General features: G+C 35.7%; 1 protein-coding gene across 1 annotated transcript in view; it reads left to right on the forward strand.

Annotated features, from left to right (window-relative positions):
• The first annotated feature begins 619 nt into the window (after positions 1 to 619).
• The window catches only part of mast1b (microtubule associated serine/threonine kinase 1b), an 87,705-nt gene continuing 63,397 nt past the window's right edge, over positions 620 to 24,927 (forward strand). The window contains exon 1 of the mRNA XM_056452914.1: positions 620 to 762. Coding sequence (XP_056308889.1) covers positions 724 to 762 — 39 coding nt within the window. The 5' untranslated portion in view covers positions 620 to 723. The remainder of the gene's footprint in view (positions 763 to 24,927) is intronic.

The raw sequence follows: 24,927 nt of genomic DNA on the forward strand, positions 1-24,927 counted from the left end.
TATAAAAATAAAAAAATAAAAATAAATACTATAATTAACCAAACAAATAAATATAACAGCAAATAAATAAAATAATAAATAAACAATGAATGAATGAATGAATCTGTTCATGTGGTATACAAAATACTGATATGCATCAAAAATGCATATTTTTTTCTCTCCATGAAATCCAACACCCGCAAATAGCTATTTAACATTTAAAAAATGTCTTGAAATAGACAAAAATATGCTGCTCTACCACAAATAAACAATAAATAAATAAATAAATAAATAGTAATATTACAATGAATATTCATAATAATAATAAGAAAGCGCTCGTCATGCAGATCACGCGGTGTGGAGACGCGGAGGAGGAGCCGTTCAGCATCATCGTTATCCTTATAGAGAGGGAGGAAGAGAAATGAATGAACAAAACTGGACGAACACAGAGAGAGAGAGAGAACAGGAGATGCTGATGCTAAAAGCAGAGGACTCGCGCGCGCTCACTCGCGCTGATCTCGCGCACGTTCTTTTATGACGTCACGAGCGTGCGTTGCTTCACGCGCTCGGTTTTCCAGTTATCCATTTATTTATTTATTTATTTTCTATCGGGCTCCTGCGGGATGCGGTTGTCGCGAAGACCCCTTCAGATGCTCGATATGAGTCGGATTGAGGAAAGAAACCCAAGAGACCCGCCGAGGCTCCACTGACCCGCACAAAAACAGCATCTCGAGCCGACAAAACATGGATGATTCGGGGATAATCAGACGCAGGCGGCTGCAGGTCAGATTTACACCGCATACCGTGTTTTTTAGCCATTTACCATGCTAACACAAAGGTTTGGACATGTTTATTGACAATACTATAGTATGAACCATTGGGGAGTGGTATTCTATGGAATACTGTGGTAAATTAACACTAATAATTCAGTACTATGGTATATATTGAGGTAGCATTGTATTTTTATGTTTTCTGTCATGTAATATTGCGTTATTTGGTCTCATATAGATGCAGTTGTAGTGTTCATTAGTCATTTACTGTGCTTACACTACGGTTTGGACACGTTTATTGATAATACCATGGTATTTTGAGGTAAAATGTGGCATGTGAATAGGGTAAACGTTGACTGCTTTGGTAGGCTATATATAATAACTACTTTATACTGTATATAATTTTTTTCACATGACCATAAAAGCATAGTCCAACCAAAAAGGAGTGGTATTTTTTGGAATACTGTGGTAAAATACTGTAATCATTCAGTACCATGGTATATATTGGGGTAACATTGTATTTTTATGTTTTCTGCCATGTAATATTACCCTATTTGGCCTCATATAGATGCAGTTGTATTGTTTTTTAGTCATTTACCATGTTTACACTACAGTTTGGACACGTTTATTGATAATACCATGGTATTTTGAGGTTAAATGTGGCATGTGAATATGGTAAACGTTGACTGATTTGGTAGACTATATATAATAACTACTTTATACTGTATATGATTTTTTTCACATGACCAAAAAAGCATAGTCCAACCAATGAGGAGTGGTATTTTTTGGAATACTGTGGTAAAATACTGTAATCATTCAGTACCATAGTATATATTGGGGTAACATTGTATTTTTATGTTTTCTGTCATGTAATATTACCTTATTTGGTCTCATATAGATGCAATTGTATAGTTTTTTAGTCAAATACCAAGTTTACACTACAGTTTGGACACATTTATTGATAATACTATGGTATTTTGAGGTTAAATATGGCATGTGAATATGGTAAACGTTGACTGCTTTGGTAGACTATATATAAAAACTACTTTATACTGTATATAATTTTTTTCACATGACCATAAAAGCATAGTCCAACCATTGAGGAGTGGAATTTTTTGGAATACTGTGGTAAAATACTGTAATCATTCAGTACCATGGTATATATTGGGGTAACAATGTATTTTTATTTTTTTTTTTGCCATGTAATATTACCTTATTTGACCTCATATAGATGCAGTTGTATTGTTTTTTAGTCATTTACCATGTTTACACTACTGTTTGGACACATTTATTCATAATACCATGGTATTTTGAGGTAAAATATGGCATGCGAATAGGGTAAACGTTGACTGCTTTGGTAGGCTATATATAATAACTACTTTATACTGTATATAATTTTTTTCACATGACCATAAAAGCATAGTCCAACCATTGAGGAGTGGAATTTTTTGGAATACTGTGGTAAAATACTGTAATCATTCAGTACCATGGTATATATTGGGGTAACATTGTATTTTTTTAGTTTTCTGCCATGTAATATTACCTTATTTGGCCTCATATAGATGCAGTTGTAGTGTTTTTTAGTCATTTACCATGTTTACACTACAGTTTGGACACGTTTATTGATAATACCATAGTATTTTGTGATAAAATATGGCATGTGAATATGGTAAACGTTGACTGCTTTGGTAGACTATATATAAAAACTACTTTATACTGTAGATTATTTTTTGGACATGACTATAAAAGCATAGTGCAACCATTGAGGAGTGGTATTCTATGGTAAATTAATACTGTAATCTTTCAGTACCATGGTATATATTGAGGTAGCATTGTATATTTGTGTTTTCTGTCATGTAATATTACCTTATTTGGTCTCATATAGATGCAGTTGTAGTGTTTATTAATCATTTACTATGCTTACACTATGGTTCGGACAAGATTATTGACAATACCATGGTATTTTGTGGTAAAATATAGCATGCGATTATGGTAAACTCTGGTAGGCTATATAAAAACTACTCTATACTCTGTATTATTTTTTACATGACTATAAAAGCATTGTCCAACCAATGAGGAGCGGTATTCTTTGGAATACTGTGGTAAATAAATATTATGATCATTTAGTACCATGGTATACATTGAGGTAGTATTATATTAGTGTTATGTTATTATTATTTGATGTATAATAAATAAAAACAGTAATGCCAACTAATATCACAATAGCATCTTATTCAGACATTCTAACTAATGAACAATGGTATTCCTTAAAATACCATGGTAAAATAATATGGTAGTTTTTAAGTATCATAGTATATACTGAGGTATTATTGTGTTATTTGTAATTTTAATTGTATTATTTGGTCTCATATAGGTTTAGAAGTGCCATCTTAGAAATACATTGAAGTTACATGGCATATGAACATGGTAAAGTTCGTAGTAATACTTTTTGATAGACGTATAACTGATGGTATTCTTTGAAAAAACATGGTAAACCCATGTGGTAATCATTCAGTGCCATGGAATTAATGGATTTTCTGAAAACCGTGGTATTACTGTGTTTTATCAGACATGTGTCATGGCAATGATGTGTTTTGTATTGAGTAGCACCATGGTATTTTTTGAATGACCTCAAAATAGTTTGGTGTTTGAAAATTAAACTCATAATACTATGGTATATTTCAGAAATACCATAATAATACCAGATCATATAAGGACAGTCTAACCAATTGTCAGTGGTATTCATTGAATACTATGGTAATTTTAAATCGTAATTACTCTGTAACGTAGTATATATTGAGTAATGTAGTATGTATTGAGTATATGTGTGTCACACATGGGTGTAGTGCCATCTTTGAAATACCTTGAAGTAAAAGGGTAGATGAATGTGGTAAACATTAAATACTAGATGAATATTAAAAATACTATGGTAAAACCCTAATGAATGAGTATTTCATTACTATGGTATTAAGGAGTTTTACGAACATATACTGTAATATTAACTGTTAGCAATTTCTAGACATTTACCATGGCAGTATTGTAGTTGTTGGCTATGTATGGTCTAGATGTACCATGGTATTTTTTAATTACCTTGAATAAGTATTTAAACAGGGTAACATTTTAGTATTGTGGTGTATATATGAAAAAATACCATAGTATTTTACTCTGAAACATTAGTAAAAAAACTACCCTATATTGAGTGGTAGTCTTTGCAATATCATGAAAAGTACTATGGTAATAATCCAGTACCTTAGTATTACAGTAGTGTATTTATTTAACACACTATAAGAGTACCATGTTTTCTGGAGAAATACTGTAGTAATATTGTGGGTTTTGTCTATGTATAACGGCAATACCATGAAGAACCTTTAGGTAAATTGGTATTTGAGTATTGTAAAAATCTATTACTATTGAATATATCAAATTTACCATGGTAAAACTAGACCATATAAAGACAGTATAAACCGATCTGACCATTTTTGAACATTTACTATGGTATAATACTGTAGGTTTTGGTCATGTTTAGTGGTATCCTTAAAAAAAAACCTTGAGAAACAGCATGGTAAATGAAAATGCTGTCAGAAATACCATAGTAAAATGATCCGATACTCTGATTTGACCATAAATGAATAGTCAAGCAAACAGAAAGCGGTATTTTTTACTATGCCGCAGTACCATGGTATCACAGTAGTATATTTTTGAACATGCTATAATAGTACCATGTTTTCTGGAGAAATACTGTAGTAATATTGTGGATTTTGTCTACGTATAGTGGATGTAGCTTGGTTTTCTTTGAAAAACCTTGAAGTTAAATGGTATTGGAATGTAAAAATGTATTACTATGGTATATATCAAATTTACCATGGTAATACTGCACTGTATAAAGACAGTTTAAACCAATTAAAACGATTTTTGAACATTTACCATGGTATAATACTGTAGTTTTTGGTGATATCCTTTTAAAAAAAACCCTGAGGAAACATGGTAAATGAAAATGCTGTCAGAAATACCATAGTAAAATTATCTCTGATTTGATACTCTGATTTGACCATAAATTAACACTCAAGCAAACAGAAAGTGGTATTACTTGTTGTATCATACCATGTTTATTCATTTTTCAATTTTAATACAGTGATACATCAACATGCTATAGTAATACCTCAGTACCATGGTATTACCGTAGTGTTTTTTTTAACATACTATAAGAGTACCATGTTTTCTGGAGAAATGCTGTGGTAATATTGTGGGTTTTATGTGTATAGTGGTAGTACCATGAAGAACCTTAAAGTAAATCGTCATATGAGTATTGTAAAAATGTATTACTATGGTATATATCAAATTTACTATGGTAATACTGCACCATATTATGACAGTCAAACAAAGCTAACCATTTTGGAACATGTATCATGGTATAATACTGTAGTTTTTGGTCATGTATGGGATAATATGGTGGCATCCTTTCAAAAAACAGCATGGTAAATTAAAATGCTGTCAGAAATACCATAGTAAAATTATCAGATACTCTGATTTGACAATAAATGAATAGTCAAGCAAACAGAAAGTGGTATTAATTAATATGCAACAGTACCATGGTATTACCGTAGTGTATTTTTTCAACATACTATAAGAGTACCAATGTTTTCTGGAGAAGTACTGTATTGATATCGTGGGTTTTGTCCATGTATAGTGGCAATACCGTCAACAACCTTGAAGTAAATTGGTATTTGAGTATTGTAAAAATGTACTACTATGGTATATATCAAATTTACCATGGTAATACTGCACCATATAAAGACAGTATAAACCGATCTAACAATTTTTGAACATTTAACATGGTATAATACTGTAGTTTTTGGTATCCTTTATGGTGATATCCTTTGAAAACATGGTAAATTTTGCCAGAAATACCATAGTAAAATTATCTGATACTCTGATTTGACCGTAATGAATAGTCAAGCAAACAGAAAGTGGTATTACTTGTTATACCATACCATGTTTATTCATTTTTACAATTTAGAAAGTATACATCAACATGCTATGGTAAAACCATGTTTTCTGCACCTGTACTATGGTAATACTGTGTTTTTTTACCCATCTATTTGGTACCAAGGTATTTTTTGAAATAATATGGTATATAAACATAGTAAATCTTTTTATTTTTACTATATAAAAATCTAATATTACCATATAAGGATAGTTTAATAACAGCAAGCAACATTTCTTAGAATACCATGGTAAATGTACACCGTAATCATTCAGTATCATGGTATTTGTGTGTTTTATGTATTAATATTATAGTATACTATGTTTTTTAAGCATTGGGTGCAAAATGAACATGGTTTTCATTCAGCCGCAGTGTTACAGTATATACAGTACCCTATACAGTACAGTAATGCAATCTGTGTGTGTGTGTGTGTGTGTGTGTGTGTGTTCAGTGAGCTTTACTTCTGCAACTGCTTCTCTATATAGAGTTTCGCAATGAGTTAAACAGTGTGATGTGATCTGATCTGCTATGACACGCTCTCACACACTCACACACACACACACACACACACAGTAATCAGTGGAGTCATTCATGGGTCTGAGACGTGATCAGAGAGCGAGACGGACGCTCTGTGTGTGTGTTATCTGAGTACAGTGAATCCTCAAAACAATCAATAACACGTCCAGCTCATAATTCAATCTTAAATGAGCCGTAAAAACACAGCAGTGAGCTGTTATATACCTATTTTAAGACATAAGGATTCATTTTATTTTGTGTTGCATTCATTTATATATTATTTGCTTGAGATTAAGCACATTTAACCATTAAAATGTTATTTCTGTAACGCAAAAGAAAATCTGTTTGCTAAAAATGTAGATAGGGCTGCACAATATATCGTTTCAGCACCGATATCGCAATGTGTGCACTCGCAATCGTCACATCGCAGCATCTGTAATGCGGAGTTGGGATTATTATTGTTGATCAGCAATGAAGAATGTACAGTGTTTACATTTTACATTACATTTGATTAATCAATAGCGGCTGGACAAAATTGCGATACGCATGCTTCTCGTATTGGCGGATCATACACATATCAATGTTGCAGATTTAAGAAATACATATCATTTTGATGCATTTTTCCCTCTTCATTTACAGATATCATGTTATATTGTTGATGGCTTTCTCTGCTGATACAGTGATCGTTATCGAGGCAAATATATCATGATAATATCGTATCGTATTACTGTACCTGAGTATCTGACTACTTATTTCACTTTCATCTTTGCTCTTATTGATTTATTCCTTGAGTTTCTTTGATTCACTCCTCTACAAGATTATTCCAATCAAAATTAATGAATTTATTCCAAATAGAGCTAGTTAAGTCATCTGCTGAAATATAATGCGATATAAATTGCAGTAAAATAAAATAGCGCATTGTCAGATTTTTTCAGTATCGCCCTAATATGAACCTTATTTTTGTACAAAATAGTCAATAATACTCAATAAATACTGTGACAGTGCACACACACTTTACAGGTAAAATGGTATAGTATGATTTATATTATTCATTCATTACTTTTCCTTCTGCTTAGTCCTTTTATTAACTATTCCAGCATGTTTTACGCAGCGGACGCCCTTCCAGCCACAACCCAGTACTGGGAAACTTCCACACACACACTCAGTAGCACACATACACTACGCCCAGGGAGAACATGCAAACTCCACACAGAAATGACAACTTGTCCAGTCAGGACTCGAACCAGCAACCTTCTTCCTGTGAGCCCACAGTGATAACCACTGTGCCACCGCTCCGCCCATTATTATTATTATTATTATTTATTTTATTCGCAGGTAAAATTGCGATTCTGACTTCACCTTTTGCTTTAAAAAATGTCAAACATATTTAATTATTAATTTTATACCATATAAATGACAAATTTAATCTAAACAAGTAATTTTTTTTACTGTTACATTTAACAATAAACGTTATTATTGACTTTTTCTTACCCCTTGGTTTCGAGTGGTCCTGAAAAATCGTTGTTCGAAGGTCTGTTCGCCCCTTCCCCTTAGCCCTGCGCCTTCAAGCTAACGAGAATTGGGACACCCCTACCCCTTGACGTGAGTACGCAAAACGAGGGGTATAAGGTCTAAGGGGTAGAATTGGGATTGGGCGGAACTCTCTGGAGAAAGTGAAACCAATTACTCTTTAGACGGCCTTGTAAACAACTATGAGGCACAAGGTAGATTCTGCTTTTCTTCTTGGCTTTGTGGCTGTTCATCAAGACAACGAGAAGCTTTGGTTAAGCTTGGGGCGACCATTGCTTGTTATAATATGTATATATTATTACGGTGTAATGTCTCGGCTGTGTATTTAAAAATGGAGCTTCCCTTTGTTTTCATTCTCCTGCTTGTGTACGCGCTAGTGATGTATCTCTGTAAACCAATAGTGTTCAGCTGTGCCTTTTGGTAGCCTTTTGTTGTGCTAGGTACCCTTCCGAAAGGGTACCCAAAAAGTGGTTGGAAGCGGCCATAAAAGCGTACCGAAACCGTACCACTCGGTGGAAATGGGTCAGAACAAATTTAAGTTGGTTGAACTATAAAATAATGAAGTTTCCCCCAAAAAAATCTCAATAATCATGTTATTTCAGCTCATTTTAAATAAGTAGATAAACGAACAGCAAAATAATTGTTTGAGTGCAACAATAACAGATAATAAAGCAAGCTAATTAATTTAATTACCACACACCCATTAATCTTCATAAAACAAACATTTATTATTATTATTATTATCAGTGATTAATGACGTTTACAGTAATGAGGATTGGACATTAAATGTTTGGGTGTCACAGTGGCTCAGTGGTTAGCACTGTCATCTCACAGCAAGAAAGTCGCTGGTTTGAGTCTCGGCTGGGTCAGTTGGCATTTCTGTGTGGAGTTTGCTTGCTCTCCTCGTGTTGACATGGGTTTCCTCCGGGTGCTCCGGTTTCCCCCACAGTCCAAACACATGCGCTATAGGGGAATTGGATAAGGTAAATTGACCGTAGTGTATGGGTGCTTACCAGAACTGAGTTGCAGCTGGAAGGGCATCCGCTGCGTAAAACATGTGCTGGAATAGTTGGTGGTTCATTTCTCTGTGGTGACCTCTGAAATAAAGATTAAGCTGAAGGAACATGAATGAATGTTTAATTGTCATAAAATAACGTCACAATCCAAAATAAGCTTTAAATGATGCTAAAACGGGCTTCATGTATGCTAAATATAATTGGTTGCCATTGTGTTTTTTTCAGACATCTGACATACGTTTAACTCGGTGTGTGAGAATAATTGTCCTCTAGCGTTTACTCCTGTGTCCCTCGGGTTTGCCCTGTGCATCACACACACACACACACTCATTATGTTGGTTATTCAGTTAACACCCCCCGCCCGCTGCACTGTTGCTGCCATATGGTGCAACACACCGTTACAGAGGTCAAGGGTCAATCCCATCATGCAGCAGGGTGTCGCATGCAGATTAGAAACTGGAGTGTGAAGGTTTTAGGTGCGTTCATGTGGCTCATGCGGACTTAGTCTTCATCATTTTAGACATTTTTAGCAAGTTTAGTTCATTCATTTTCCTTCGGCTTAGTCCCTGACTCATCAGGGGTCGAACCGCCAACTATTATTATTCCAAAATATATTTATTATCTGTTTATTGTCCTGTCTCTGTTATCCTGTTGCACTGTAGAAGCTCTGTCACCAAAACAAATTCCTCGTATGTGTGAACATACCTGGCAATAAAGCTCTTTCTGATTCTAATTCTGATTCTGATATGTTTTACTCAGCGGATGCCTTTCCAGCTGCAACCCAGTACTGGGAAATACCCATACATTCTCACATTCACACACACACACACACTACAGCCAATTTAGTTGATTCAATTCTCCTATAGCGCATGTGTTTGGACTGTGGGGAAACCGGAGCAGCTGGAGGAAACCCACACCAACACGGGGAGAACATGCAAACTCCACACAGAAACGCCAACTGGCCCAGCCGAGGTTCGAACCAGCGACCTTCTTGCTGTAAGGTGACAGTGCTATCCACTGAGCACCCATGCCACCCTGTTACAGGTTTATCAAAAACCAAACGCAAAGATAATCATTCTTTTATTAATTTTCCTTCAGCTTAGTCCATTATTTTTCAGGGGTCGCCACAGCGGAATGAACCGCCAACAGCAAAGATATCATTTACTCAAAAAAACATTAATATTCAATTCAAGAATCAATATATCATAGTAGTGATTTGCAAGCACTTAAATTGTGTATATATATATATATATATATATATATATATATATATATATATATATATATATATATATATAGATGCATGTTTATATATATATATATATATATATATATATATATATATATATATATATATATATATATATATATATATATATTTGTTTTAACAATTAAATTATCCACTTTAATAACACAAGATTTATTTAACTTGTTATATAGTACACATATTTAAACACATGAAGATACTGTAGTAACTCTTAAAGTAAACACTATAGTGTTTTTCAACCATCCTATACTATTTCAGTACCTCAAATAATCTGTTAATTCTTAATATTCTTAGTCATACGAATCTTAGTTCCAAATAGTTTACTGTAGTAAAAACTAATGTTTACCACTGAATTTATTACAGTTTATCAGTACAGTCATTATTGCTACAGTATTCTGAAGCATTCTGCTTTAATAAAGAGTTGTTAGTACTAAAATATATATAATACACATTACTATAGTATTTTTAGAAAACAGCATAGTATTTACTATGAATTACTATAGTATAATATGTTAATCTCATTAAATTATCTGAGTAATCCGAGTAGCATAAACTTAGCTTAGTTTAGTTTATTTATTTGCAAGGCATGTGTAAGAATAACAGAAGCCAAATTGGTAATGTGTAGTATTAAACAATTTCTTAAACAGACATAGACATAATTTAATGATTTGAAATTAAAGCATACACTGTTTACAATTGTAAATTACACAGTATTTTAACTGTAATATGAGCTGTATTTTACTGTAGGAGAGTTTTGTAGTGTGTTACTGTATTTTACAGCTGCATTGTGAAAATTACTGTATATTTTACAGTAAAGATGTACAATACTGTAAGTACAGGAAGATAAATTGTGCTGTAAATATCGATACAGTATTTTGAATGTAATTGATTTATGGTAAGTTACTGGCGAACTTAGGTAGATCCTACAGGACATTATCAACAGTGTAGAGCAGGGGTCACCAATCTCGGTCCAGGAGGGCCGGTGTCCCTGCAGGGTTTAGCTCCAACTTGCCTCAACACACCTGCCTGGATGTTTCAAGTATACCTAGTAAGACCTTGATTAGCTTGTTCAGGTGTGTTTGATTAGGGTTGGAGCTAAAATCTGCAGGACACCGGCCCTCCAGGAACAAGTTTGGTGACCACTGGTGTAGAGAATAAATCTGGGTCTTTAAATAAGCAGAAGTATGAAGAGTAAGATGTGATATGGAAGAGCAGCTGCTGGGAAAGCTCTAAAATGTGAATGAGGAACTAAATGGAGGTAATAAAATCAAGAGAAGCAAAAAAATGGAAATATTTATTTGAAATTTTGTAAGTTGTGATTTGTTTTTCCAATATTTTCTTGAATTTAATTGTATTGTCTTTCAATTTCAAAATATGTTTGCTGACAAAAATATTATTTTAATAAATATATCTGTTTAATAAATCTGTTTTCTTTGAATGCATCAAAATACATTGCCTATACTCACCGAGGAATGGATAAAAAATATTCAAAAAGGTCTGTACGCATTTATGCTGAGCACTGTAGCTGACTTATATACTTGCAGTATCCCAAACATGTAGAAGAATCAGAGAAATAAGCAATTTTAACTGGTGAGATAAAGTGCGTGTGTGTATGTGTTCATGCTAATGACGTCTCACACTCTCAGTTTCAAGTTTGGTTTTCTATAAAACAGGGAAACAGCAGCGAGACTTCAATATGTTGTGTGTTTTATTTGTCTCCACAGAGCAGCATTATAACTGAAGCCTAAAATGTATTCAGTCTGATAAAATTCCATGATTCCACAGTCACAAAGTCATCCAAAAAAAATAAAAAATACACCTTTGTTTGTTGTGAATGCGCACCATCTAGTGGTGAAAATGACATATTACGCCTTTAAGAACAATTCATTTTTATCACTGTTCAGCTGTTGGAAATCCCTGGCCAGCAAGCATTTAATGCCATGAGAACAATTATAGACAGTGTTGGGGAGCGTCAAGCGTCAACGTCAAGTCATTATTTTGGTTGATTTCAGGTTGGACGTTGGAAATTGACATAGGCCTGACATTGAGTTCTGACGTCAAACCGACTTTTATTTCCAAACAAAATGCGACGTCCCCACAATGTTGGGGTACAACGTCAATCTGACGTCATGTTGACATCTTGTACCTGCTGGGTGTTCAGGGCAATTTCAGTCATCATACAGTAAACATCCGTCATCTTCTCATCAGTGACATGCATCTAAACAGTGTTTGGGTCAATACGTGTAAAGATTTTGGACATCTTGAATGCGTCCAAACAGTTTGCTGCAATTATAAATTGTCTCTGTCTTGAGGTAGTTCATTATGATGCGATTTGCCTTGTATGTGCAGTTTGATTGGACAGGAATCACATGACTGATTTTTCAATCCCCATAGATAAGAAGTAAAGTAGTGACTGTATAACTCCGCCGGTCCTACGCCAACCAACCCGCTCCGAGCTGGTATCGAACCGGTAACCTTCCGCATGAGAGTTGTGTGCTCTACCAAGGAGGCTAAAGACCATGGCCTCTAGCATCTGTCGCTAGAGCACCTTTAGAGGTCAGAGGAGTGAGGTTTACCTGCACAGCACTTACTAGCTGGCCTCCGTTACACTCACCCCCCTAAACCTCACTCCCATCCGGGTCACGGCACCAATATAACCCCATCTCTCCTATGCCACCCAACCCGTTCCGAGCTGGTATCGAACTGACAACCTTCCGAATGGGAGTCGGGTGCTCGACCATGGCCTCTAGCGTCTGTCGCTAGAGCACCTCTAGAGGTCAGAGGAGTGAGGTTTACCCGCATAGCACTTAATAGCTGGCGTCCGTTACAACTGCAGGTTGAAGGAAAGTAGTGGAGTAAAAGTGCAGATACAGCACTAAAAATGTGCTCAAGGGAAAATAAAAGTACACATTATTAAAACTACTTAGTAAATTACAATTCCTGAGAAAAACTACTCAATTCCAGTCATTTGAGTATTAGTAATTAGTTACTTTACACCCAGGGGTGTCCAAACTTTTTGGGCCGAGGGCCAAATGTAAAAAAAAAAAACATTGTCCCGGGCCAAATTTTACATACATCACACAGACATGCATATATATACAAACTTTTGTGACAAGGCAGCACTGGCCCAATCAGGCCAGTAACATTCTGTACACTGGCCTGAGCGTCTCGCACGCTGGCCCCGGAACATCGGGCAGTCTGTCGAGCCCTGAATCATGTTTCCATCAGTTTGTTCGGTTCGTTTTACTTCATAACAGGAACTGCTGCCTAATTGAAGGCATGTGATAGCGACGCCCGGTGGTTATTTATTGAATTACGTTCATTTTTGTATAGTGGGCCAGATTCTATTGATATTTATAAAAAGCCTCGTGGGCCGCCACAAAACTGATTGCGGGCCGCAGATGGCCGTAGTTTGGACACCCCTGCTTTACACCATACTAACATACCGGATACCCCTTCTAACTCGACATAAACCCATATCAGTTAGTAGAACAGTTAGTCAGTTAGTAGATTCAGTTAGTAGAACAGTACACTGACTCATCTGCTGTGAAAAAAATGACCTGATGATGATGATGATGAGTGCGAGTCGACTGTCTGTTGCCTCCCAGCATGCTCTCTCATTGAGTTTGGGATTCAACCTAAGGTCTTTTTATTCCTCAATATATTTTGTAAAAGCCAATTAAGCACGGTAAAAAGTAACTCAAATAATATTACTGATTTTTTAAAGTATGCGTTACTTTACTCGTTACTTTGGAAAAGTAATATTATTACGTAATGCACGTTACTTAGAACGTGTTATCCCCTAACACTGGTTATAGATGTATATTTGCTTCAGCATATAAATGAGAAAAGTTGTTTTTCTGAATATTATGACCAAGGGGAAGTCAAATAAATGCAAAAAGAGAAGGTCAATATTGAAAATATACAAAAATATTGCAATTTCATATTTTTCCAATATCGTGCAACCCTATTACATCTCTTCCAATGAAGGACCTTAATGATTGTCGCAGCTTTGCAGCTAGATTTCATCAGATTTCCGGAAGTCTGTGCACTTTTTTAATTACTGAAGGCATCTGATGCACATTTCCTCCTGATGCAGAAAGCCATTAACAAAAACAGTTGGAGGAAATCCTGAAAAATCCCCGGCAGAAGGCGCAGCGATAACTCACAGGCTGTTTTTGCGGACGGGTGGCTTCTGTTGGCACGGGACGCTCTTAGGTTAATGACGCTCAGATTATAGGGTTGGCGCGGTAAATGATGGGTTTGCACCAAACGGCGGGCAGGACGCCCGGAGTGTGCCATTTCATTAAAGCTCAGACAGCATTCAGCATTCCCGACGTCATTCGGTGGATCATGAGGAAGGAGAATCGATGATGATTCAGTAAATAAAGAGAAGACTTAGAAAAAGGGAAGAAAATGTGAGTGTGGCTTGAACTCGCAGTCGCATGTTGTTCTTTGTGGCTGTCAGCATGTTGCTAAGATGTTCTAAATGGTTGTTAGGGTGGTGACAGGTGGTTGCTAGGTGATAATATGGTCTGTTTATTCACAATATATTGTTTTAGCATCGATATCGCAATGAGCAAAACGTTTTTATTTCAATAGACATTCAGGCACAATAAAAATTGAACCGTTTATAACTTTAATGAATTTAATTTATTCGTACAATGAAGACACTTTGATTGACAGTCTCCATTTGTACGAGTCATCAGAGGGGGAAAACCCCGCCCTTTAGTGACATATCTCCCTCATTAGCATAGGATGTTAGTTTTGTTTTTGAATCTGCCACTATGCTGACGCACAAGCATTTGTAGCTCCGCCCTTTTTTGAAAAGAGCACAATGTCATTTGCATTTAAAGCAACAGTCACCAAAAACGGCACTATAAAATAAAGAGAAGACCTTAAAAAAAGAAAGGAAATGTGAGTGTTGCTTAAACTAGCAATCACATGTTGTTCTTTGTGGCTGTCAGCATGTTGCTAAGATGTTCTAAATGGTTGTTAAGGCGGTGACAGGTGGTTGCCAGGTGATAATATGGTCTGTTTATTCACATATTATTCAGCATCGATATCGCAATGAGCAAAACGTTTTTATTTTAGTAGATTTAAAGCATTCAGGAACAATAAAAATTGAACCGTTTGTAACTTTAATGAATTTAATTTAATTGTATTTAATTATTCGCACAATGAAGACGCTTTGATTGACATTTTCCCTTTGTACGCATCATCAGAGGGGGAAAGCCCCGCCCACCACTGATATCATCTCTCCCTCATCAGCAAATGATGTTAGTCACGTTATTGAATCTGCCACTATGCTGACACACATGCATTTGTAGCTCCGCCCTTTTTTGAAAAGAGCATAATCTCATTTGCATTTAAAGCGACAGTCACCAAAAACGGCACTATAAAATAAAGAGAAGACCTTAAAAAAATAAAGAAAACGTGTGTGTTGCTTAAACTCGCAATCAGCATGTTGCTAAGATGCTCTAAAGGGTTGTTAGGGTGGTGACTGCTGGTTGCTAGTTGATAATATGGTCTGTTCATTCACAATATATGGTTTTGATATCTCAATGAGCAAAACGTTTTTATTCCAATAGATTTAAAGCATTTAGGAAGAATAAAAATTTAACCGTTTGTAACTTTAATGAATTTAATTTATTCGTACAATGAAGACACTTTGATTGACAGTCTCCATTTGTACGAGTCATCAGAGGTGGAAAACCCCACCCTTTAGTGACATCATATCTCCCTCTTTAGCATAGGATGTTAGTTTTGTTTTTGAATCTGCCGCTATGCTGATGCACAAGCATTTGTAGCTCCGCCTTTTTTTTGAAAAGAGCACAATCTCATTTGCATTTAAAACAGTCACCAAAAACGGCACTATAAAATAAAGAGAAGACCTAAAAAAATAAACAAAATGTGTGTGTTGCTTATACTCACAATCAGCATGTTGCTAAGATGCTCTAAATGGTTGCTAGTTGATAATATGGTCTGTTCATTCACAATATATGGTTTCAGCATCGATATCTCAATGAGCAAAACGTTTTTATTTCAATAGATTTAAAGCATTTAGGAACAATAAAAATGGAACCGTTTATAACTTTAATGAATTTAATTTAATTGTATTTAATTATTCGCACAATGAAGACACTTTGATTGACAGTCTCCATTTGTACGAGTCATCAGAGGAGGAAAACCCCGCCCTTTAGTGACATCATATCTCCCTCATTAGCATAGGATGTTAGTTTTGTTTTTGAATCTGCCGCTATGCTGACACACAAGCATTTGTAGCTCCGCCTTTTTTTAAAAGAGCACAATCTCATTTGCATTTAAAGCAACAGTCACCAAAAACACCACTATAAAATAAAGAGAAGACCTAAAAAAAGAAAGGAAATGTGAGTGTTGCTTAAACTCGCAGTCACATGTTGTTCTTTGTGGCTGTCAGCATGTTGCTAAGATGTTCTAAATGGTTGTTAGGGCGGTGACAGGTGGTTGCTAGGTGATAATATAGTCTGTTCATTCACAATATATTGTTTCAGCATCGATATCGCAATGAGCAAAACGTTTTTATTTCAATAGATTTAAAGCATTTAGGAACAATAAAAATTGAACCGTTTGTAACTTTAATGAATTTCATTTAATTGTATTTAATTATTCGCACAATGAAGACGCTTTGATTGACAGTCTCCATTTGTAAGTGTCATCAGAGGGGGAAAACCCCGCCCTTTAGTGACATCATATCTCCCTCATTAGCATAGGATGTTAGTTTTGTTTTTGAATCTGCCACTATGCTGACACACATGCATCTGTAGCTCCGCCTTCTTTTGAAAGAGCACAGCTCATTTGCATTTAAGGAGACAGTCACCAAAACACCACAATTAGGATCAAAGTTTAAAAGGGTCAGTTTCAGAGTGTTTTAAATATTATTAGTGTGGTATTTTGAGCTGAAACTTTACATACACTCACTCCAGGAACATCAGATACTTATTTTACATCTTGTAAAAAGGTGCATAATAGCTCCAGTTCAATATTAATTTATATTACTATTTATTATTATTATTATTATTATTATTTAGTTGCAATACAGCACCAAACAGTCTGTGTGTGAACGTCTCTCTGCGTGTGTGTGCTGGGGTGTTTAATCAGCAGCTGAAGTGTTTTGCTCAGCTGATCTGTGCTCAGTGTTTGGCAGTGTGTTCTCGTCCTCCTCCATCTGTCCTCATGAGTCTGCCTGGCGTCTCGTCTCCGCAGGCTTTCTGGGAAGCTTTTACAGCATTTAAGGACGGAAAACTCAATTACTGTCTCAAATTAAACACGTGGGTCACGGAGAGACAAACAGAGAGAGCGAACACTGTGCGTTTCTTCAGAAAAACAGTTCACATACAGTTGAGGATAAAATAATTAGCCCTCCTATGCAATGTTTTTTCTTTTTCAATTATTTCCTAAATGATGTTTAACAGAGCAAGGAATTTTTCACAGTATTTCCTATAATATTTTTTATTCTAGAGAAAGTCTTATTTGTTTTATTTCGGCTAGAATAAAAGCAGTTTTTAATGTTTTAAACCCATTTTAAGGTCAATATTATTAGCCCCTTTAAGCAATATTTGTTTTGTAAAGTCTACAGAACAAACGATCATTATACAGTGACTTGCCTAATTACCCTAATTTGCCTAATTAACCTAGTTAAGCCTTTAAATGTCACTTTAAGCTGTATAAAAGTGTCTTGAAAAATATCTAGTCAAATATTATGTGCTGTCATCATGGCAAAGACCAATGGACCAGTCCATGGTTTCTGCTACATTCATTCTTCCATGGCGCCACACCAAAATCCATTCCCACCACATTACAGGTTCTCATTCAAAACCTTCAGATGTTGCTGTGTTTTTTTATAGCGGCTTATAATTGCACCAAATGCGTTAAAAAGTAAGTGAATTTTAGCAGAGCGAACTTTTCTGTAATCGTATTAGTGCTGTGTGTTATTTGTTTAACCCTTTAAAATGACATGCTGACTGACTGACTGGGCTGCGCGATACATGAGGTCAACAAACACGACGTAGCTTTCAGTTATGATGAACACAGTTTTCATAATTATACTTTATTTATAGATAAAGGTAGGGCTGGGCGATATTGCAAAAAAATTATCATGAGATCATGTTTCATACTGTATCATTCGATATCGATAATTATTGAATATTTTTAATAATCCATTTAAAAATATTAGGATTTTTTAGTTATTTAACCACTTTATTTTAATTTACCAACATTACTAAGGCAAGTAGTTTTAATAGTCAAAAACTAAAATATTTAAACTAAATATCACATCTCTTTATAATAAAATAAACCTAAACGTGGTATGGTAAAGCATAAATACTAAACAATCAAAGCAAATTTTAAGGTGTGAATAATAATGATACAGTAAACCTCAAACCCTGTCAACAAAACAAATTATGATAAGCCAGCCATCATTATTTAAATACACACTAAACATTATAAATTGTGAAGCTGAATGATGGGGAGCTAGTGGCTGGTATGCACAAGAAAAGGAACCAAAAAGCCACTTGGGCGACATCCTTACATCCTTTTTTATTTACAATCTCCTCACTGCTGCTAGCCACCGCACTCATATTCGCGTGTGTTGTCATTCTGACCTACAGTGACAAGTGCCAGCGTGTGGATTCCTTCACCATTCACAATGGACTTTGCCCTTACGCTCCCCTGGCGTCTCTTGTAACTAGGTGAACATCAACCGTTTCCTCAGAGGATGACAATCGGACAAATCGTTGCTGCAGCTCTGATACAAGTTTATGGAGAAATGTAAAAAGCGCTGCAGTGTTTGTGTGTGCTGTGTTTGGCTGAGGTTATTAGTCTGTTGTTATTACTGAAATGTGTATACTCCATACAAAGTGTGAAGCAGATTGGTTAGTTCTACTTACACGAATTGTAGTGTTCTCGCGGCATTCGGAAAAGATCAGATGTTTTCAACTGGGAGCGGCTGGAAAATGCAGGGGATTTCACGTGCATGCCGCTTGCACACCATGTGCGCGTCGCTCCCATATGCACGTTGTGCAAGTCACACGCCTCCATTGGAAATGACAAACGTACACCCTAAGCTTATTGGCACTGCTTCCAAGGTGTGCGCTCAACAGCCACATTTTAATAAAAATATAGCGCTTCATAACAAAACTTACATACCGAATCTTTTTTATTGACATTGAGAATGATGTTCGGTCAATAAATACTGATACAGATTTTTGTTGCCCAGCCCTAGATGTCTAGGTGTCTAGTTCTGCATACAATGACTTTATCTTGCTGGAGCTTATGGCCATATTACTTTACTTCAGGACGCATCAATGCCGCTCCGTAGGTCTATTGGAGACATTCATAAGTATTCCAAGCAGATCTAATAAATGTTGGAGACATACTCGTTACATAAACGCACTAAATCGCACTTCAGCAGTGTATATTTGAGGCAGTGCAAGAGGTTTGTGCACGAACAGAGCAAATTGACGCTCGAGCAAAGAGATTCGCATGCTCATATTACACGATTGAGATCTCGACTTGTAATACTGCGCTCACGACATTTGTCATTGAAATAATGCAATAGGCAGTTGGAAGATCTGTAAAAGGCCTGCCACCACAGCTGGAAAATAAACAATGAAATCAGTTACTAGAAATGAGTTATTAAAATTATTATGTTTAGAAATGTTGAAAAATCTTTTTCGTTAAACAGAGATTGGGGCGACACGGTGGCGCAGTGGGTAGAATGATTGCATCACAACAAAAAGGTCACTGGTTTGATTTCTGGCTGGGTCAGTTGGCATTTCTGTGTGGAGTTTGTATGTTTACCCCATGTTGGCGTGGGTTTCCTCTGGGTGTTCCGGTTTCCCCCACAGTCCAAACACATGCGATACATTTTGGGGATTTTATTGAAGAAAAAAAACAAATATATATATATATAATATAACATCATATAATATGTTACAAATAATTTCTTATTATCATTGATCCTGCCTAAAGAAGTTGCATATTCTTAAATGAACCTAAATTATAACTTAAATCAGATGTAATACCTTAAATTTCATGTGAAACCCTTTTTGTTGCTAAATTATTTTGTAATAAATGTGTAATGCAAGAAACTTAATTTGAGTTTAAAGTAAAACCAGCTGGATATATGTTATTTTTATTTTTTGGTTTGCAAAAAGCTACAAATAATAGCTTTAGTTGGCATGAAATTGCAATAAATGATTAATAAATCAATAATTAATGCCTTAATTTATAGCATTTTGTTTGCATAAAAACACTCGATTACTGTAAATATGAATATGGAGTATCTTCTGTAATCACTAGACAATGCTGTGTCTGCGTCACACAGAAAAAAGTAATTTAATGATGATTATTGACCTTTAATAATTGAAACATTATTAGGTGTCAGAAAATTTACCTTAAATCTGCCTTATGACCTCAAAGTGACATTTAAAGGCTTAATTAGGTTAATTGGGCATGTTAGGGCAATAAGGCAAGCCATTGTCTAACAGTGGTTTGTTCTGTAGACAATCTAAAAATATATATTGCTTAAGGGGGCTAATAATATTGACCTTAAAATGGGTTTAAAACAATTAAAAGCTGCTTTTAATCTAGCTGAAATAAATGAATCAGACTTTCTCCAGAAGAAAAAATATTATGGGAAATACTGTGAACAATTCCTTGCTCTGTTAAACATCATCTGGGAAATATTCAACTGTATATGGGCTGAATTCAAACAAACAAATTAAGTTGAACATTACTTTAATTCAGCCCTTATCAATAGTTTGCAACCACTTGCCTTAAAAACAATTGAGTAAATCCAACGAACCATTTCAGTGTGTACAATCCCAATAATGCGGCGCGTGTATGATCTACAGTGTGTTTGACCTCTGGGCTCATCTAGCTGTGGGTCAGTCAGCGAGCGTTAAACACAGTCCATAGAGACGCGTTTAAGAGCCTCTGGAGGGATTATCCACAGGATGAGCATTGACGCCATTAACAGCACAGTCATGATGAGACACACGCTCAATATAAAGCTGATGATACACACAGCAGAGCAGTGACGAGGAGGATTTCAGCAGTCAATTATAATGCTCAAAATACAACACTTCCCAATGGGTTTCATTTCATTCTAAAAGACATCTCTCTTTTCTGAAATGTTTTAAAGGGCACCTGTTATGCCCCTTTCTACATATAAAATAAGTCACTGATGTCTCTAGTGTGTGTTTGTGTGAAGTTTCAGCTCAAAATACCACACAGATAATGTGTTATAACTCTCTGAAACTGATCCTTTTAGGCTTTGATCCTAATTGTGGTGTTTTGGTGACTGTCACTTTAAATGCAAATGAGATCCTGCTCTTTTTTTCAGAAGAGGGCGGAGCTACAAATGCCTGTGTGTCAGCATAGTGACAGATTCAAAAACAAGACTAACGTCCTATGCTAATAAGGGAGAGATGATGTCACTAGTGGGCGGGGCTTTCCCCCTCTGATGACACATACAGCGGGAGAATGTCAATCAAAGTGTTTCTGCAGACTGTTTCTACCAGGTGTGATTATAACAAATAGAATTGATACATGTTTAGCATTAGAAGCTGCTTATATTTATATTTGTGCTGCCACACAACTGTGATTAAACCCCTTATAAAAGTGATTTTTGCATAATAGATCCCCTTTAAAAACTATTAATCTGGTGCTGATGGTCATTTTCAGCACAAATGAGCTTCCGGATCATTCAGATGTTTGCTTTTGATGCCAAAATGCTTTCCTGAATGTATTTTTTTTGTAGCTGCTCATAAAATTATATATTTTTAAGTAATATATTTGATTAATGCATGTTTGGTAGCATCGATAACCTGTTAACCTCTCTTCCTGTCAGCATTTATTTATTTATTTATACAGTCATGCCCAAAATTATCAATTCCCCTGGCGTATGGAAAATTTCAGGCTTGACTTTGTGTATATTTGTTGTTGTTGTGTAAATAAAGCAATATAAATAGACGAGGGAGAAAAACAAAATGACACATACAATAGGATTGGAGCTAAACAAAACAATAAGTACAAGTATACACAATTACACTTATAAGTACATATATCCAATATGCTGACTTCTAAGGAAATAAATAAATAAATAAACAAACAATAAATAAACAAAAATAAATACATAAATAATAATAATAAAATAGGTTTATAATTAAGTCAAATAATTAAGTCAAGTTTGGTGAAGGGGAAATCATGGTTTGGGGTTACATTCAGTATGGGGGCGTGAGAGAGATCTGCAGAGTGGACTGCAACATCAACAGCCTGAGGTATCAAGACATTTGTGCTGCCCATTACATTACAAACCACAGGAGAGGGCAAATTCTTCAGCAGGATAGCGCTCCTTCTCATACTTCAGCCTCCACATCAAAGATCCTGAAAGCAAAGAAGGTCAAGGTGCTCCAGGATTGGCCAACCCAGTCACCAGAGATGAACATTATTGAGCATGTCAGGGGTAAGATGGAGGAGGCATTGTAGATGAATCCAGATAATCTTGATGAACTCTGGGAGTCCTGCAAGAACGCTTTCTTTGCCATTCCAGATGACTTTATTAATCAGTGATTTGAGTCATTGCAGAGATGTATGGATGCAGTCCTCCAAGCTCATGATGGAGTCAGACACAATATTCATTCTGTTTCCACTGCAGCATGACTTTATATTCTATACTGGACATTATTTCTGTTTAGAGACAAGACTTTTGTCTAAGCAGAGTCAGACCTTACTGTCCCAATTAGTTAAAATCAAGGCATGGTCATATTTTATTATGGTCAAATAAGTGTGATCTAGAGGCCTTTGTCTTTCATATAAGCCACTTCTGATACCAAATGGTCAACAAGAAGTCAAGTTGTTGTTGCTAAAACTTGGAGAGGCGACATAACGTTTGTCAGGTAGTGTAAGTAATAAAGTTATATTTTAATATGATATAATATACATGTATAGAAAATGCAATAATTTTAATTTTATTCATAATTCAGATAGAAGCTTGTAATTTCAGGGTGGCATTTTCCCATGGAAGTTGTTTGTGTGTTTTTGTAATACAATCATGTAAATTTGGAGGCAAAATGTTCATTATTTTGAACAAAACATCTTCATCAATGGCTTCTGTGTCTTTAAGCATGACTTTTTCTATTGTAAAATGCTTGAACAGGTTTAGTCTCTACATTGTGTTTTGCACGCCTCTGCTGGATGCTGTAAACCGAGGCACAGCAATAAATCCAAGGACATCTGAATGCTCTATTGATTAGTGATGTCTGCCAATCAATGATAATGACGATTGTCGGATAAAGCGGCGGCAAGCCAATTCTGCTGTTGAATAACATGCATTAAATGCTTCCTATGAAATGTTCAGCTGTCGGTTAAAACTCTTTTACAGAATTGGTAGGTTTACTTACGTCTGATTGGCTCATAGGTCTTTCAAGGGTGGGGCTTAGAGTGTGATTGATAGGATTGGTCCTATTCCGCATGCACTGAAAAACCACTATGAATTAAGATGGCTAATGCTGATTTTGATTTACATGTTAAGTTTTAGGCACATCAGCTCTTTTTTAGGGATTAGTTCACTTCCACTATGACAAATTCCTGATAATGTATTCATCCTCTTGTGAGCTGATATTCAGTCGAAAAAAAGAAATGATGGTTTCTGAGGAAAACATGCAGGATTTTTTTCAATATAGTGGATTTCAGTGATGCTCAGTGGTTTGATCTTCCAAACTACAGCTTCAGAGCAGCTTTAAAACGCTCTAAGGGTGCGTTCACACATGTAGTGCGTTTTCTTTGCTCCGGACCAATGTTGAAAGTGATATATTGTAGCGTTGTTCAGCCATTTTGTTCAGTTTCACACCAGACCGACTGCTTCAAAACAAACCGGTTGAAACACCAAATAGCAGTCACATGACCACATCCACATCAGTGGTTGGCTTGACGAATATCCTGAGCTGCATTTTGATTAGTCAGAATTAATGTGCGGGAAACTCAAGTGCGCAAAGAAGTAAACAAAGAGCGAAGGAAAAGTCAGTACGCTGTATTGAGTTCCTCACAACTCCAAATTTGCCTGCGACCCAACATAAATATGGTCAAAAAAGGTTTTCTCGTCCCAGAATGCACATCGCAACTGACTACGGCAGCTGGTTTAGTCCAAAAAAGTGAAGTACTTTTTGCATTTGGGCCGATTCAAAGTTGGTTCATGTTCTCAGCACAAACGAACTCCTCCAGGGTAGGTGACGCAAACGCATTCAATAACAAATCACCATTGATTGTTTTGTTGTGTTTATTTGGTGTTGTGCAAAGAACTGCACATAAATAATGCTTAAATCGTGTCTGTAAATATCATTAGTGTGAAAAGGAATAAAAGTTGTTGTCCTCCTTCTGCCCTCTAGTGTTCATTTTACCCAAAAACTGGATTCAAAACGTATGCCTAAGTACGTTTTTGTGATTTTGATGTTGTTTAAAGAACTGCACAAAAATAATCCTTTATTTATTGTCCCTGTAAATATCATTAATGTGAAAAAAACAAAAGTTGTCATCACACTGCCCCCTACTGTTAATTTTATCTAGAAACTGCATTCAAAAGTATGTTTAAATGTGATTTTTTTTTTTTCCACAAAGATTGTAGGCTGAAGCACTTATTTCCAATGAGCCTGCATTGACTCAAAGGGATCAAGCTGTGTTTTTGTTTTGCAAAATGTAGAAAGAACAATGCTATAAGTGTGTTTCGTTGCACATTTCAGATGACAAATCCACTAGAGGGCGCTAACTGCATTTTTGTGAATCTGAAATATGTTACTTTGTACATTTTATATACACAATCTTCTT

Source organism: Danio aesculapii, chromosome 3 (genome assembly GCF_903798145.1).
Source record: "Danio aesculapii chromosome 3, fDanAes4.1, whole genome shotgun sequence".
Classification (NCBI taxonomy): Eukaryota; Metazoa; Chordata; class Actinopteri; order Cypriniformes; family Danionidae; genus Danio; species Danio aesculapii.